Below are 14,709 nucleotides of genomic sequence, written 5' to 3' on the forward strand. Positions count from 1 at the left end.
ATTTAGGGTATAGATTTGTGGAAGTAAATAATATTAAATTGCTGCCATATGTTTCCCAGAATCCTATCTCAGTTTCTGGAACAGGTTATTGGTCAGATGTAATTTATGGACATGAGCCCATTTTGGAAACTGCCAAGTACTGGCTCCATTGTGTGTGAAATCGTAGTGATAATCGCTTTCCCTCAGTGAGTTTTGATGACTTGCCCAGGTGTACACAGCTAGTTGGGATAGTTGGGGTTTCAGAAGCCCATTGCCCCTGGTGAAGGAAGGAAGGGAAGGTGAGCTGGTTGCTTTACTCTGAGTAGTAGGCTTTTCCAGCCCAGGAGGTGTCATGCAGGAGTCCTGGGTAGGGAGATCATTTAAGTGAAGTGAAAGCAGCTTAGAGAACAGGCTTGTTTCTCATAATGATAACGTTTAGAAAACCCCAGAAGACCAGGAAAGCATTCTGAGAATTGAGCTCTTGAGGCAAGTCTTCGCCTTTCTGATAAGTTGAGGTGCTTCTCTACTGTAATGCCATCTTTCATTTTGGTGATATTGAATTTATAAATACGTTAGAAGGAACATGATGTAGAGGACAAAATGTCCATTATCAAATTGCTTGTGAATAATTATGACCTTCCAGTTTCAGAGTTGATGGATTCATCTCTGCTGTCTTTGTGTGTGTGTATTTGTTACAGGAGTATTTCATCACTGAGAAATGTAAGACTATTTAGATGTGAAAAGAAAGTCACTCCAGATTTCCATTACCAGGGAACAAACACCATTAACATTTTCCTTCCATTCCATACTTTTCCCTAGGCATCCATATTTTCATATGTACACAATATGTTTTACAGAAATAATTGTGGACATTATAGATCTCTATACCATTATTAATGGTTTCAAAATGGTCCATCTACAGGTAAGTCATGTGATTTGACCTCCTGTCAGTGAGTTGTAGAATGGTTTGTATTTTTCTTGCTACTCTAAGCAGGGCTCTTAAGAACAGCTCTTAAATACAGCCTTGTCCTGTTATTTTCCTAGGATCAATTCCTGGGAGTGGAATGACCCTCTTTGGTCTTTTGATCTATGTTGCTAAATTGCCCCCGAAATGCATCAGTATGCTCCCACACTCTAGATAACACTGGTTATTCTTTGCCAGTGTGGTAAGTGGAGAATAGTACTGCATTGTTTTGCTTTTCTCTTATTATTTTGAAGGGGCAGTTATTGATACTTGCATTGCCTCTGTGGTGAGTTCCCCAATGATACCAAATCCCTTGCCTGGTTTTCTGTTTAGGTTGCTTATCTTTTCCTTTACTGAGGCTAGGAGCACCTGCAGATGTACTTTTCCCAGTTTTCACTTTATTTTTTGACTTTATAACGTATATCCCTACAGAATTGCTGAAATTCTGTATAGTCCTATTGTTTGTTCATGGTTTCTACCTGTGGTATTAAGCTTAGAACAGCCGCCTTTACCCCAAGGCATACTATATTATATACTAATTCACCTAATTTATGTTTTTCTATGATTTCATTCTTTTATGTTTAAATCTTTTAGTTAAGTTTTTGGCTTAAGGCTTGAAATTGGGATGTGACTTAAATTGGTAGCCAGCTGTCCCAACTAATTTAATGGTTTCCCTATTGATTTGGAATGTCACTTTATCAATATGCTAAATTTTTATGCACACATATTTGCTTGCCCTCAGGCCTTGTTCTAAGCTTTTTATTTGGTTCCATTGACTTGTCTTTCTATTCTCAGTTACCATTATTAGTTTATTTTCCCTCTGTATCTTTATAGTAATATACCATAATGCTTGACTGGGTTTGTCTTAATTGTCTTTGTTCCACCTACATTTCACACTATATTTTACTGCTATGAGAAATTCATTTCAAAATTTTACTCTTAAAGAGTTTCACATTATTTATTCATGGAAGCTGTTGCTTTGAGACTTTATAATAAATCCATGGAAATTTGGGAGGATTGTCCTGATGTTGTCAGAAGAAATATTAGTGTGTTCTGCAGTTACTCAGCAAACATTTCTAGAACCTGTATTATATGTGATCCCTTTTCCATACAGTCAGTGGATTCCCAAGAAGATATTTGAACATTTTTCTCTTTACTTGAACCTTTTACTTTTTGTGTCTGTGAAAGAAGAATTTTGGTAGAAAGTTTCAAGCAAAAGCCCGTAATGATAATATCTCTACTTATAAAAATACCAGCACATAAATAGTGTGGAGACAGAGCTGGGAAATTTATGCATCAGCACATGAGATATAAAGACTGACCGCTTTTTGTTTCCCTCCCACACAGCTTTCTCCAAGTTCTGATTAAAGTCAGAAATAGACACAATGATGTGGTTCCTACAATGGCACAAGGAGTGATTGAATACAAGGAGAAATTTGGGTTTGATCCGTTCATTAGCAGTAACATCCAGTATTTTCTGGATCGGTTCTATACCAACCGCATCTCTTTCCGCATGCTTATTAACCAGCACAGTAAGTTGGGTTTTTGGTCCACTTTCGAAAGAGCGGCCAAAGTGATTTCTCCCAAACGTTTTCCTGTTGCTTCACTTAGAATTTACTGATCTGAAGCTTGGCCTGTAGAAATTTTGTTTCTAGTTTAGTTTTTCCTAAGTAAATCCTATCTATGAAAAAGCTATTCGTTAGTGTTCTTTGTCAATGGAAATCCTTGGAACTTTGATGCTCACATTAGAGGCAGGGGCTCTGCTTGCCTTTTAAGTCTCTGCTGTTATGTTCCTGGTGACAGTGTGTTTTACTCTTTATCCAGGATTTTACATGTTTTCTTTTTTGGTTTTAAAAACATCAATACAGGGAATATTGAACTGGCGTTTTGACAATCTGAACAATTGGTCTTTAATTTCACAGTGATCACTGAAATCAAATTAAGCAAATTGACAAACCATAATCTCATATGGAGAGTTTTAGTCCACTCACCAGGATGATAACCAGAGCATCTCTACTAATTTGATTCATTTGGATTAGTGAATATTACACAATTATTACATGTGGATTGGTTCCAAATGTGTAACTTTTAAAAATAGAAGTGTACAACAGTTTATAGGAAATTTAAATGAAAAAAAGAACCTAATTACTATTAAGTTGAGCTACTTACATAACTACAATTTCTTTTTGACCTAAATGTGTCTGTTTTCATATATATGTACATGTTTTTAGATGATTGATTGAGCTGGTATGTGTCTGTTTTTCTTCCAGTCAGTCATTTGGAACTTTATGTATTGGCCTAAGGCCCTTATTTGTCATTTTTTATAATTTAAAACCTCCCCTATTTTATTTAAGCATTCTCCTTTTGTGGAATCTAAGCTATCCCCAATTTTTGTTTGATTTGGAAATAAGTATACCTATTAACATTTGGATTCAGATTACTTTTTTCTTTGGGGATCCTTTTGGCTTTTATTCGGAAATAATATTTTGTAAATCTTGTGTACTGTGGAAGTATTTGAATGTACTTTTAAAGATACTTGAACAGAAAAAGTACTTGAACAAATATTATTTGTGTATACTACATTGAAAAATACTCCCCGTGATGGAGGCATTTGAAATGTTCACAGTGAAGACACTTCGCAAGCCTGCACTAACAGTACAGACTGCATTTTCTAAATAAGTAGTTGGATTCAGTGTCTGGAGTAGTACCGAAAAGGTGAGTAAACTTGGCTAAGGATGAAAATAACTTTTTCATCCAAGTCACACTGGGTCAGGGAGAAAAGGGTTGGACACCTGGCACGTGTCACTGCTTTCAGACCTGCTCACTGCAACCAGCAGATCTTAGAATGTGTCCTTCCTCCCCTGCTGTCCAGTAGAGCTGATCACCCATCATTGTATGTGTTCTATAGCTTTAAGTCACTGTGGATGCTACAGTGAGTCTTATAAATAAGACAATCCTTTGAGAACTTGTAAGGCTACATTGCCTGCTTTGTTTGTAATCTCTCCCTTCCCTTTTGTGTTTGTTTAGCACTTCTGTTTGGTGGTGACACTAACCCTGCTCATCCTAAACACATAGGAAGTATTGATCCTACCTGCAATGTGGCTGATGTAGTGAAAGGTAAGGAGACCATTATGAGGTCAGTGATCGTAGTTTGAATAGAACTGTGGTTTAATTGAGGCACCTTGGCCATAGGGTTATGGTGCTAAGTTGTTTGCTGATTCATCAGGCCACTCTGAGCCCAAGCTACCTGTGCCAAATATGAGACGTTCTTTCTGGGCAGTTCAGGAAAAGATGCATAACGAGCAGTGTTTGAAGTGGGAGTTTCTACCTCATCGACTAGTTTTGTCTTAAACACTGAATGGTTGTTAGCTTAAAGAAGATTCTAAGTTTTGATTGCTACTGTTATTTGAAACTTCCAGAAAATATAAATCTGTGTTATAAAGTTTGACCAAATTCACATGTCTATAAAATTCCAGCATCTCTCTGATGTGCACCCCGGGTTTGGGAATCTGGGTGGCCTGTGAGCTTCACAGATTCATTGGCCATTGGGCTGGATAGACACTGTTCTAGTAGCCTTAGGGTAGAACAGAGCCCCATAGCCGTAAGTCCCTAGTACCCAGGCACATGGAATTTGAACAGCAGTTTCCTTATTGTTCATTTCAGGTAAGTGTCACCTCCAGAAAGCCTTCCTGGTTGGAAGTGATCCACCGGGTGCCTGACCTTTTCAGTTTTGTTTTTTTTTTTCAGTGACACAGTTACTCTGTGCAACTTCAGATCCCCAAACTACCCCTTCCCAAGATTGGATCTCTTACTGTGGCCCTCCTCTCTCTCCTCTAAACACATCGCAAGGTTTTCATGATTGCAGCTCTCCTGGTTTTCATCAAAGACCTTAGTTCCTTTTCTGAACCATGTAGCTTAGTAGGAAGCAGACAAGGGCCTTGTCCTTTTGGTAAAGCTCTCAAGCCCACCTCAAGCAGAGTGACCTTTGCTGTTTGAGCTTAGAGGGCCAAGGAGGGTGGCCCAGTAGGTGTAGCCTCCCCAGTGGGAGACCAGACCTATAGCAACCATAGGTAAGGAAAACCTATGCTGTTTGTTTACTCTGGGCATCGCTAAACTAAGGGAAGAGGACTCAGGGATGGTGGCCTTAGCTCACCCAACAATCGTTGAGCTGTTGTAGCCTCAGTTTAGTTAGGATACATTTACTCAAATTATTTCAATTATAAGGTTAATAGGCCCAGCCTCAGCTCCCTAAGAATCCTGTAGGTTGCTGGCTTACAAGGTAACCTTGTGGTTGATCATGACCTCAGCAGACCCCAGATTGGAAGGGGAGCAGAATCAGTCTTGTCCTAGCACTTGTTCACCAGACCCTGGCCCAATATCTCTTATGAATCAGAAAGCCCAGTTCAGGTAGTTGACTGAATTTAGGGGAAAAGGCACAAATTCAGAAAGCAAAAGGGCATTATTATATACTGTATATGCGCTTTTCTTCTGAACTGTAAGCAATTTGAGGTCAGCTTTTGTGTTTTACATTTGTTTTATAAGTTGTACAGAATGTAGTATATACCTTTAAGATGGTCAATAAATGTTCCTTAATTTGATACATGTTAAACCTTTTTTGATAATTTACTTTTTTAAAAACTGCTTTATCGAGATCTAATTCTCATACCCTACATTTCACCCATTTCAAGTGTACACATGATTCAGTGTTTTTTTTAGCACAGTTGTGCACCCATCATCACCATCAACTTCACATCATCATTACCAGGGAAAGAAACTCTGTGACCACTGGCAATTGGCCCCCTGCCCCAGCCCTAGGCAACCATGGGTCTGCTTTCTCTCTATAGGTGTGCTATTCTGGACACTTTACATAAGTGGAATCACATAAAATGTGGCTTTTTGTATCTGAGTTCTTTCACTTAGCAGAATGTCTTCAGGGGTCATCTGCGTGGCAACCTGTGTCAGTACTTCTTCCTCCTTACAGCTGAGTAACATTCTTTTGTATGGATATACTGCATTTTGATTATTCATCAGCTGATGGACACTTGGGTTAGCTGGGCAACCTTGAACATGTTATGTTAACTTCTTTGGGCCTCAGTTTCTTCATCTATAAAACGGTGCTTTTGCTAAGTCATCTTTATTGTAGGGTTAAATGAGTTAATATAGAGAGAGCTCCTAAAGCAGGGCTCGTACCCAGTTAGGACTGCAGGAAAGGTTATTAGCAGTAGTCCTTGGGCATCGTATAAGTGCCCAAGGATTCTCATTTATGCCACTGATTATTTATAATAGATTGGTGCCTTTACTTTTATTTCTGGTATAAACTATGAAATCTTTTAAAAAATCACTTAGGACATTTATAAGACAATTGGATATTTGACATTCAAGAAATATTGTTAATTTTTTAGGTATGATACTGGTATTATGATCATGTTTTTCAAAGGAATCCTAGCTTCTAGGAAGGCTATTTTTGAAATATTACGCATAGTATAGAATGATATGTGGGCTTTGCTTCAAAATTACACACAACAGAAAAGACTGGGCACGTGTTGAAAACTGTCGAGGCTGGTAACGGTATGTGAGGAGTTATACTGTGCTCTATGCCTTTGCCTATGCTTGCAGTTACTCATAACCACGTTGTAAAAACAGACTTGTTTCTCATCTCATTGTTTCATCACATACAGTCTTTCATTCATTTTCAGAGAGATTTAAACAATGGATCAGTACAGTTAGATAAGTAACAGGGTTCTAGGCAACCGGTGGCACTCCTGTTGGGCCGAGAGATGAAGTGGACGCCAAGGTGAGTCAGGAAGTCGGGTCAGAGGAGAGGATGAAGAGGAGCCTGCTGCGCTTGACTCTTTAGGTGCAATCTTGCTGTCTGCACTGCTCTTCTGGCCCTATTCTCTCCTCCCTGGTCCTGGCATGACTTGTACTTCCTTTGGGCTCTCTGACTGTCATCAATTTCTCGAGGGCCAGAATTGCCCTCACCACTTGTGCTTCGCTCTTAGGAATGGAAGTTTTGTACTGAAAACTAGCTGAAGATGATGTGCAAAGCAGTTCCATTGAGCTGTGAAAGACAGAAAGTGAAAATTTATGCCTCCCGCCTACCTCACAGCCTCCTGATTTCCTGGTCCTTCGGAGTCTCAGTCTGACCACTGACCGGATCATGTGCCCCCCGCCCCCCCCCGGGCCTACTCACAGCTCTGACTGCTCTTTCTCTGGCTGGTTTCCACTTTACCCAGGGGCACCACTACTGTACTGTAAATAAAGCTAAAACAATGTCCTCATGTAATCATTCCTGCCACTGTTGGCATAAGTTAGAGCCTGGATTCCTGGTGATGCTAGGGCCTATGAAAATCACCCCCTATGCTCTTCTGCTGCTCAGATTGCACTTCCCCCAATACGCATGCTTGCATACACACTCCTACCCCACGCTCATGTGCAAAAGAGGAAGGGCTCATGTGCTCCGTGCTCCCCAACTGTGTCTTTCAGAACAGATTGTTCATTTTTCGACAGCCTCTTCCCTTAAGGAAATCAGCAGAAGGTGGTTTCAGTTTCTGAAAGTGCATAAACACATCAGGCTACATTCACACAATCGACTTTTCTGCCATCCTTCATTCCCTTCACAGATCGTGCCTCCTGATACCCATAGCATGCTCAGTATGCTTGTGCACACTTTCTAGAATGTTCTTGTGCTGCTTCTACCTGGTGATGCTTACTAAGGGCCACTTACTTATCCTCAAACCATTGGTATAAGTTTTCCACCTGCTGTGACTACATAATCTATTTAAATATTATGTAAAGTGAAGAAAGTTGAGTACAAAAAAGAGACTTAACATCCATTAAAATCCAGTTGAATGCTTTGGAAAGACTTGATAAAGAAGAGTCTCTCAAAAGTGTAAGGAAGTGAAAGTAAACAGATAACTCTTAGGTTCCGGGGCAACCCTGAGTAAAAAATCTCGGAAGGAACGTGAGCTCACAGTGTTTCACAAGTATTTTTTGTTTAGATTTTTAAAAAGATTTTATTTATTTATTCATGAGAGACATACAGAGAGAGAGAGGCAGAGACAGAGGCAGAGGGAAAAGGAGGCTCCATGCAGGGAACTTGACGCAGGATTCAATCCTGGGTCTCCAGGATCAGGCCCTGGGCTGAAGGCAGTGCTAAACCACCGAGCCACTCGGGCTGCCCAAGTATTTTTAAGTTTATTACTCTTTAAAGGAATAGGGATTGGAATTCACAGATATATGTGGCATTGTTTATCTAGGAAAGATGACCTACAACCCTAAACCGATCCATAGTGAAGGAAGAGGCTATGGCCTTGTCTGAAAATGTTGGCAGAGGCGTCATTGTAGATTCAAGCGTGCATTTAAAGTTAGCATTTACAAAAAAAAAAAAAAGTTAGCATTTACAGTAATAGTCATACTTCGGGGCTGCCTACTTTATCCAGCATTTTTTTTAAAATAAAGATTTTAATTTATTCATGAAATAGAGAGAGAGGCAGAGGGAGAAGCAGGCTCCATGCAGGGAGCCTGACGTGGGACTCGATCCCAGGTCTCCAGGATCAGGCCCTGGACTGAAGGTGGCGTTAAACCGCTGAGCCACCTGGGCTGCCCTTTATCCAGCATTTTTGTCAGTCATCCAACTCCTGCTCCCCATTGGATCAGTTGAGAGGACTAATGCCATGTTATCAAAGTACTCCTATCATAAATAAATTAAAAAAAAAAAAAAGGGATCCCTGGGTGGCGCAGCGGTTTGGCGCCTGCCTTTGGCCCGGGGCGCGATCCTGGAGACCCGGGATCGAATCCCACATCAGGCTCCCGGTGCATGGAGCCTGCTTCTCCCTCCGCCTGTGTCTCTGCCTCTCTCTCTCTCTCTGTGACTATCATAAATAAATTAAAAACAAAACAAAACAAAGTACTCAAAAGTGCTCATTGAAGAAAGTTTAGAAAAGGTGCAGGAAAAGAAAAGAATAAACACACCTGTTTTCCTGGCTTAGCTGAGAATGTTGTTTTATATATTTGAGTTCCTACCACATTTACAGATGAGTACGCAACAGCAAATAGTCTGAGTACTCTTTGTGTCTACGGAATCCATAGCCTTTGTCTGTTTAACCTCCTCCAGCACTAAGGCCCATCACACTACTCGAATGGGTTTTCCAGCCAGGTGTGGATGGTCTTTATCCCTTAGTGTGGTATTGGCCTTAAATCAGGTCCCTTTCATATCATGGCAGATGGGCTGGGCAGCCTCACGGGAAGCCAAGAGGTCTCTTCTCCCTGTAAACCAAAGGGCATTTCAACAGCTCTCGGTTTCGCTCCCTTTGGGCAACTCCCTGAGTGTCAGGACACCCAACAGAGGCTCTTTCTGGCTCAAGGTAAGACTGAGAACGAACAAGGCAGAGAGCACTAGTGGTCAAAAGGCCTGCAGGTTCTTCTGTGCCTTCTGGCCAAAAGGCACCAGAGTCTCTACCCCCAGATGCCCCAGGAGCATCGATCAGAAGGTCTCAAGGGCTCACACCATACAGTTACCCCCATACTCCCACGTGCTGTCACAGAGAGGAAGGAATGCGTGTCAGGATCTTTGGACTCAGTGAAGTCTTACTGCTCCCTTCCTCTTTGTTGAGTAGTTGGTACGTTTTCATGGGCTTTTTATCTTCCTCAAGTCCTACTAGATTTCTCAGTTACTTTACTTGGTGTATCTCTATCTCAGATATTTTTTTCCTTTCATTTTGGTTTTGGAAGCTTGATGTGGAAGGAGTAGGGGTCCCGGGTTTCAGTGACAGCTCTCCTGTTGATTTTCTTGGCTGCAAAGGTCCTGCACGAGTTAAGCACAGTCACACATCCAGCCCACATGCCCTGTGTGTACGCACGTGTGTCTACGTACACACACGTGTGTTTCACAGCCTTACGGAGCCTTAATGAACCAGTGACGATGCCATACTTAGATCTCTTCAGACAGACTACAGAACACTTTGACATAGAAGGGTAGGGACAGTGTTTTTATTTTTGACCAGACAGTTGTATAAATGTGTAAAAGTGGGGTGCATCTTGTATAACACTAATTAAATGTGCAGAACACTGAAGTGTGCCTCCTCACTGCTTACTTAGCACATTAATATCTACCTTTACACATCTGCAAATTATAGACTCATAGTAGTGAATGCTAGAATTAGTGTTGTAAAGCTGTTCCTATTATCCTCTGGGAGGTACCTTCCATTGTGACCCTTTTCTCTCCTTTCTTTGTGAGAAACCAGGAAATAAAATGGAAAATCCCATGGTAAGATCATTTTAAAGGTACAAACTTAAATACTTGGTACAGAAGTCAGTTCTCACAGTGATGTTAGCTTGCCTATGTTCCTACATGCTGTTATTGCTTAGCATAATAGCATACAAATGGTATCCTGAGAGCATGTCATTATGCTGGTTCAGAAATAATGTCTTGTATTCTCATTTAGGGCTCTTCAGGTTGCAAGGTACAGAGGTCCACTCATGTTAGCACAAGAAACAGATGTATTAAAAGAATCTAGTAGGTCCCATGGTAATCCAAGGACAGCAATCACATCACAGTTGGAGCTATAGACATTGGAGCTGGGATACAGAAAACAAGGTTGTTTTCTATGTATCTTTACAACTGGGTTGCTAAGTCATGGCCACTCCATCTTTTTCTTGTCTGTAGGCTGCCCGACTTTAGGGCAGCTCGTTCAGGGCAATGGTGGGCACTCCAGGCCCTCTAGATCATGATAACTCTGTGTATCCTTTTTGTCTTCTGCCCTGAGTGTCTCGATCCTAAATTCTCAAAAAATGAATTTAGTTGGCTCAGCCCATCTTTTTTCCCATGACCACAGGTTTCAGGATTCTGATCAACCTAAAGATTGGTTGTACTATATTAGATGTTCTGCCCCCACTTGTCTAGTTGGCTCTGGTTTGGAGAGTAGGAGAAGATCTAGTGCTAAAACAAAACTCTGGTTCCCCCTCGATGGGTTCTGGGTAGAAGGATGATAAACATACCTTACTAGAATTGCTTTGTACCTTAAAAGGATTTCTAAAGCAGCATATCTGTGATGACTTGATAATGCCTTGTGATCGTCTGTTACCTCTTCTGGCAGTGGCTTTTTAAACTTGAGCTTGACAGTTTTTTTTATATCCTGTTAGACCCAAGTTAGGGACCTTGGCACCTTCATGTTTGTTTTTTTAGCACTCACTCAAATTTATCCTTATCTACCCCCTTATAAGATATTTGTAAACAAATGGTTGTGTATATTCACTATAGAGGCTAATATTTGATAACAGAATTTCCTGGTGAATTTTGAATAGGAAAATCTTGTAGTAAAAAAGTCTGATAAAATAACTTCCATAATCTATTAAACATTCATGTGTGCTTTTTAAAGAAAAAAAAACCAACAACTAATTCCTGGGGAGTGTGTGGATGGCTCAGTTGATTGAGCATCTGACTCTTGATTTCAGCTCAGGTTGTAATTTCAGGGTCCTAGAACCAAGCCCTGCATTGGGCTCCACGCTTAGCGGGGAGTCTGCTTGTGGTTCTTTTCCTCTTCCTCTGCCTCCCCTCCTACCCGTCAGTGTCTCTTTCTCTCTCAGATAAAGAAATAATAAATAATCTTTAAAAAAAACCCTAATTCCTGGCTAAGTTGAATCTGTTGGGATACTTGCTGTGTGAACCTTCACCCTGCCGTTTTAAATAAAATATATTCAGGCTTATGTGTTTACAGTTTGAGTAGCCTGGGGAAGTATATTTGTGCCACACCCACAGTTTTACTTTATGATCATTATTTTCCTTGAAAACAGATTTTGAAAATAACAAATAACACTTATGTTCAGCGACAATAATAGTCCTTTCCTGATCCTTGCTTTTAAAGATTGGTGGTAAATACTGGCCCAAATATATTGCAGATAAAAATGATTTGATAAATTATCATATTTCAAAATTTTGGTTTCTAATTTAGAAAAGGAAGTGTTATCTGAAATCTTACTATAAATGGAACTTGTATTTTACTCTAGAATAAAGGAAATGAATAAATAAGCCAATAGTTGAATTTTGGTTATGTTGTTTTAAAGCTTTGTCATTTTTATGTTAACTTAAACAGAAATTATTTTGTTTGAGTATATGTGTGCTGTCATCTACCCCAAAACCCCATGATCACTCATGTCCTGGGAGAGACAGTGACAGACCTATCCTTGGCTTTCCAGCAAGTGGGCTCCAAATCTAGCTTCTCTTCAGAATTACTTGCTAAGTTTTTTTTTAAAGATTTATTTATTCATTTTAGAGAGTGTGTGCAGGGAAAGAGAGAGAATGACTCCCTTTTTTTTTTTTTTAAAGATTTTATTTATTTCTTTATTTGAGAGAGAGAAAGCACAGAAAAAGAGGGAGAAGCAGGCTCCCCACTGAGCAGGGAGCCCTATTTGAGGCTCCATCCCAGGACTCTGGGATCATGACCTGAGGCAAAGGCAGATGCTGAACCGACTGAGCCACCCAGGCACCCGAGAGAGAGAATTTTAGCAGACTCTGCACTGAGGACAGAACCCAGGGCTCAATCTCACGACCCTGAGATCACAACTGAACGGAAACCAAGAGTCGGATGCTTAACCAACTTAACCACCCAGGTGCCCCTAAGGTCTTTAAAATATGGATTCCCAGGCCCCAGTACAGATCTACCGCATCATAATCTCCAGGGGCTCATTTTATAATCTATCCACTTTTTTAAAACTTGGTGATGAATTCTACATACTGCCAGGTTTGGAAAACACTCTAGGCCTCAGTTCCCAGTCTGACGAAAAAGATCTGTCATCAGTATAACTGACTACACCTTGAAAACCTTCTCGGGGGCAGAAGGATTATTGCATTTAACAGTGCTCCAATGTTGGCTCTAGCCAGCCAGTGCTCTACTGACTGAGCCAGCCGGGCGCCCCCATAATGCAGTTCTTAATTACAGCATCTATATGCTGTAATTAGTAGTATGGTGTAAAAATTCTTATTCACATGTGATTTTAGGAACCATATTGAGTGGGTCTTTGTGTTTTAGGTTGGCTGCTGCTTTCTGGACTCTGTCATCTTGCATATGTTATATTTATTTAATACCTTCACTGTATAATGGTCTTATAATCCCATGCTCCTGGCCAAGCTAATGCCATGAGGAACTCGCCCATTTAGCGGAACTGGGTTCTTTTCCTTTTATAGTGAATGGAAGAATGATGTTTAGACGTCTTTAAAGATGTTATATACTCGGGGGAGTTGTTTTGTGGGGGCGTGTCGGCTTTGTGTGTGATTAACAAAGCGCCATTTTTAGATTTCATTATTTGTTGGCTGAAGGAAAGTGGCCTTGGAGGTTCTCGGTCGGCTTTGTGCTATCGTGTCACTAGGTGGAGATGTAGCATTGTTTAGTGGTGTAGCCAAGGCAGAGAGTGGGTCCTGATTTCCTGTCTTTTTATAAAACTATTTTGCAGCTATTTGATGAGGTTTCTTCTACTTTAGGAAAAGACTTGTAAATTTAGTATAATTCTAAATGTTCATTTTCTTTTATTAGAGTTTAAAAATCAATCCTACTTAAATGTCTGTTTTCACACTGATCAACTCTGTTTTGAAAAATATTTTTCCCCTCTTAATAACATTTCCCTTGTGTATCCCTTGTTACTTCATCTTGTCATAGTTCTTCTAATGTCTCTGTGATTCTTTGTATTGGTTTAATTCTAAAAGTCTAATAAAATAATCAGAACTTTTACTCTGGGGTCAAATATTATGTAAAATTTAAATTAGGTAGCAGTATGAGGTAAATGAACCAAAATTTAGTCTGAACATACCTGAATCTTTTATTTTAGGTTGACAGGGTCACATTTTAGTGTATTTAAATTCTATAGGGGTTACTTTCCCCCCCTTTCTTCTGTCCTCTTTAATCTTAAACCAGTATCTGCTCTACATACAATATTGATGGGGGGATATTAAAAAAGTACAACCCTGTCTCCAAAGAGCTGGTGTCCAGTTGAAAACATTGCAAATGCACCTGTGAAGCATTTTAAAGTAATCTGAATATCTGATCTTTAGAAACTGTGAAGATGGAACTTAAAAAAAAAAAAAACCACCTCACTTTGGAAAAGATTCCGGCTATTCTTCAAATGTTGAGACATTGTGATACCTTATGATCAAGCAATTTTCCTCTCCTAGGTGTATATCCAAGGGAAATGAAAACATGTTCACCAATAAAACTTTGACATCAGTGTTCATAGCAGCATTATTCATAATAGCCATAAAGTGGGAACAATCCAAATGTCCCTCAACAGATGAATGGATAAACAAAATGTGTATGTGTGCAGTGTAATACTATTCAGCTGTAGGGAGGAATGAAGTACTGACATATGTTGCCATGCGGATGACCCTTGACGACATTCTGCTAAGGCAAAGAAGCCAGACCCAGAAGGCCACGTTTTGTGTGATCCACTTATATAAAGTGTCCAGAAGAGCAAATCTAGAGAGAAAGCAGACCCATGGTTGCCTAGGGCTGGGGTGGGTGCAGGGAACAATTACCAGTGGTCACAGAGTTTCTTTCCCTGGTAATGATGATGTGAAGTTGATAGTGGTGATGGATGCACACTGCATCTGTGCTAAAAACCACTGAATTGTGTGCACACTTGAAATGGGTGACTTGTATGGATACAAGAATTATGTCTCAGGCTGTTTTAAAAATAAGTTATCAGAAATTTTAACATTTATCCAAGGAAGGAATATGTATTGACCATCTAATAGGTATATACTAGGTTCTATACAA

The 14,709-nt window shown here is 40.1% G+C and overlaps 1 protein-coding gene across 6 annotated transcripts in view; it reads left to right on the forward strand.

Moving 5' to 3' along the window:
- Positions 1-14,709, forward strand: part of PDK3 (pyruvate dehydrogenase kinase 3) — a 146,705-nt gene that overhangs the window by 110,060 nt on the left and 21,936 nt on the right. For all 6 annotated transcript variants that reach the window (XM_072744498.1, XM_072744500.1, XM_072744499.1 and 3 more), the window contains 2 exons: positions 2,291-2,475; positions 3,971-4,060. In XM_072744498.1, the coding sequence (XP_072600599.1) occupies positions 2,291-2,475; positions 3,971-4,060 (275 nt within the window). The remainder of the gene's footprint in view (positions 1-2,290; positions 2,476-3,970; positions 4,061-14,709) is intronic.

The sequence above is a fragment of the Vulpes vulpes genome, chromosome X (assembly GCF_048418805.1).
Source record: "Vulpes vulpes isolate BD-2025 chromosome X, VulVul3, whole genome shotgun sequence".
In the NCBI taxonomy this organism is placed as follows: domain Eukaryota; kingdom Metazoa; phylum Chordata; class Mammalia; order Carnivora; family Canidae; genus Vulpes; species Vulpes vulpes.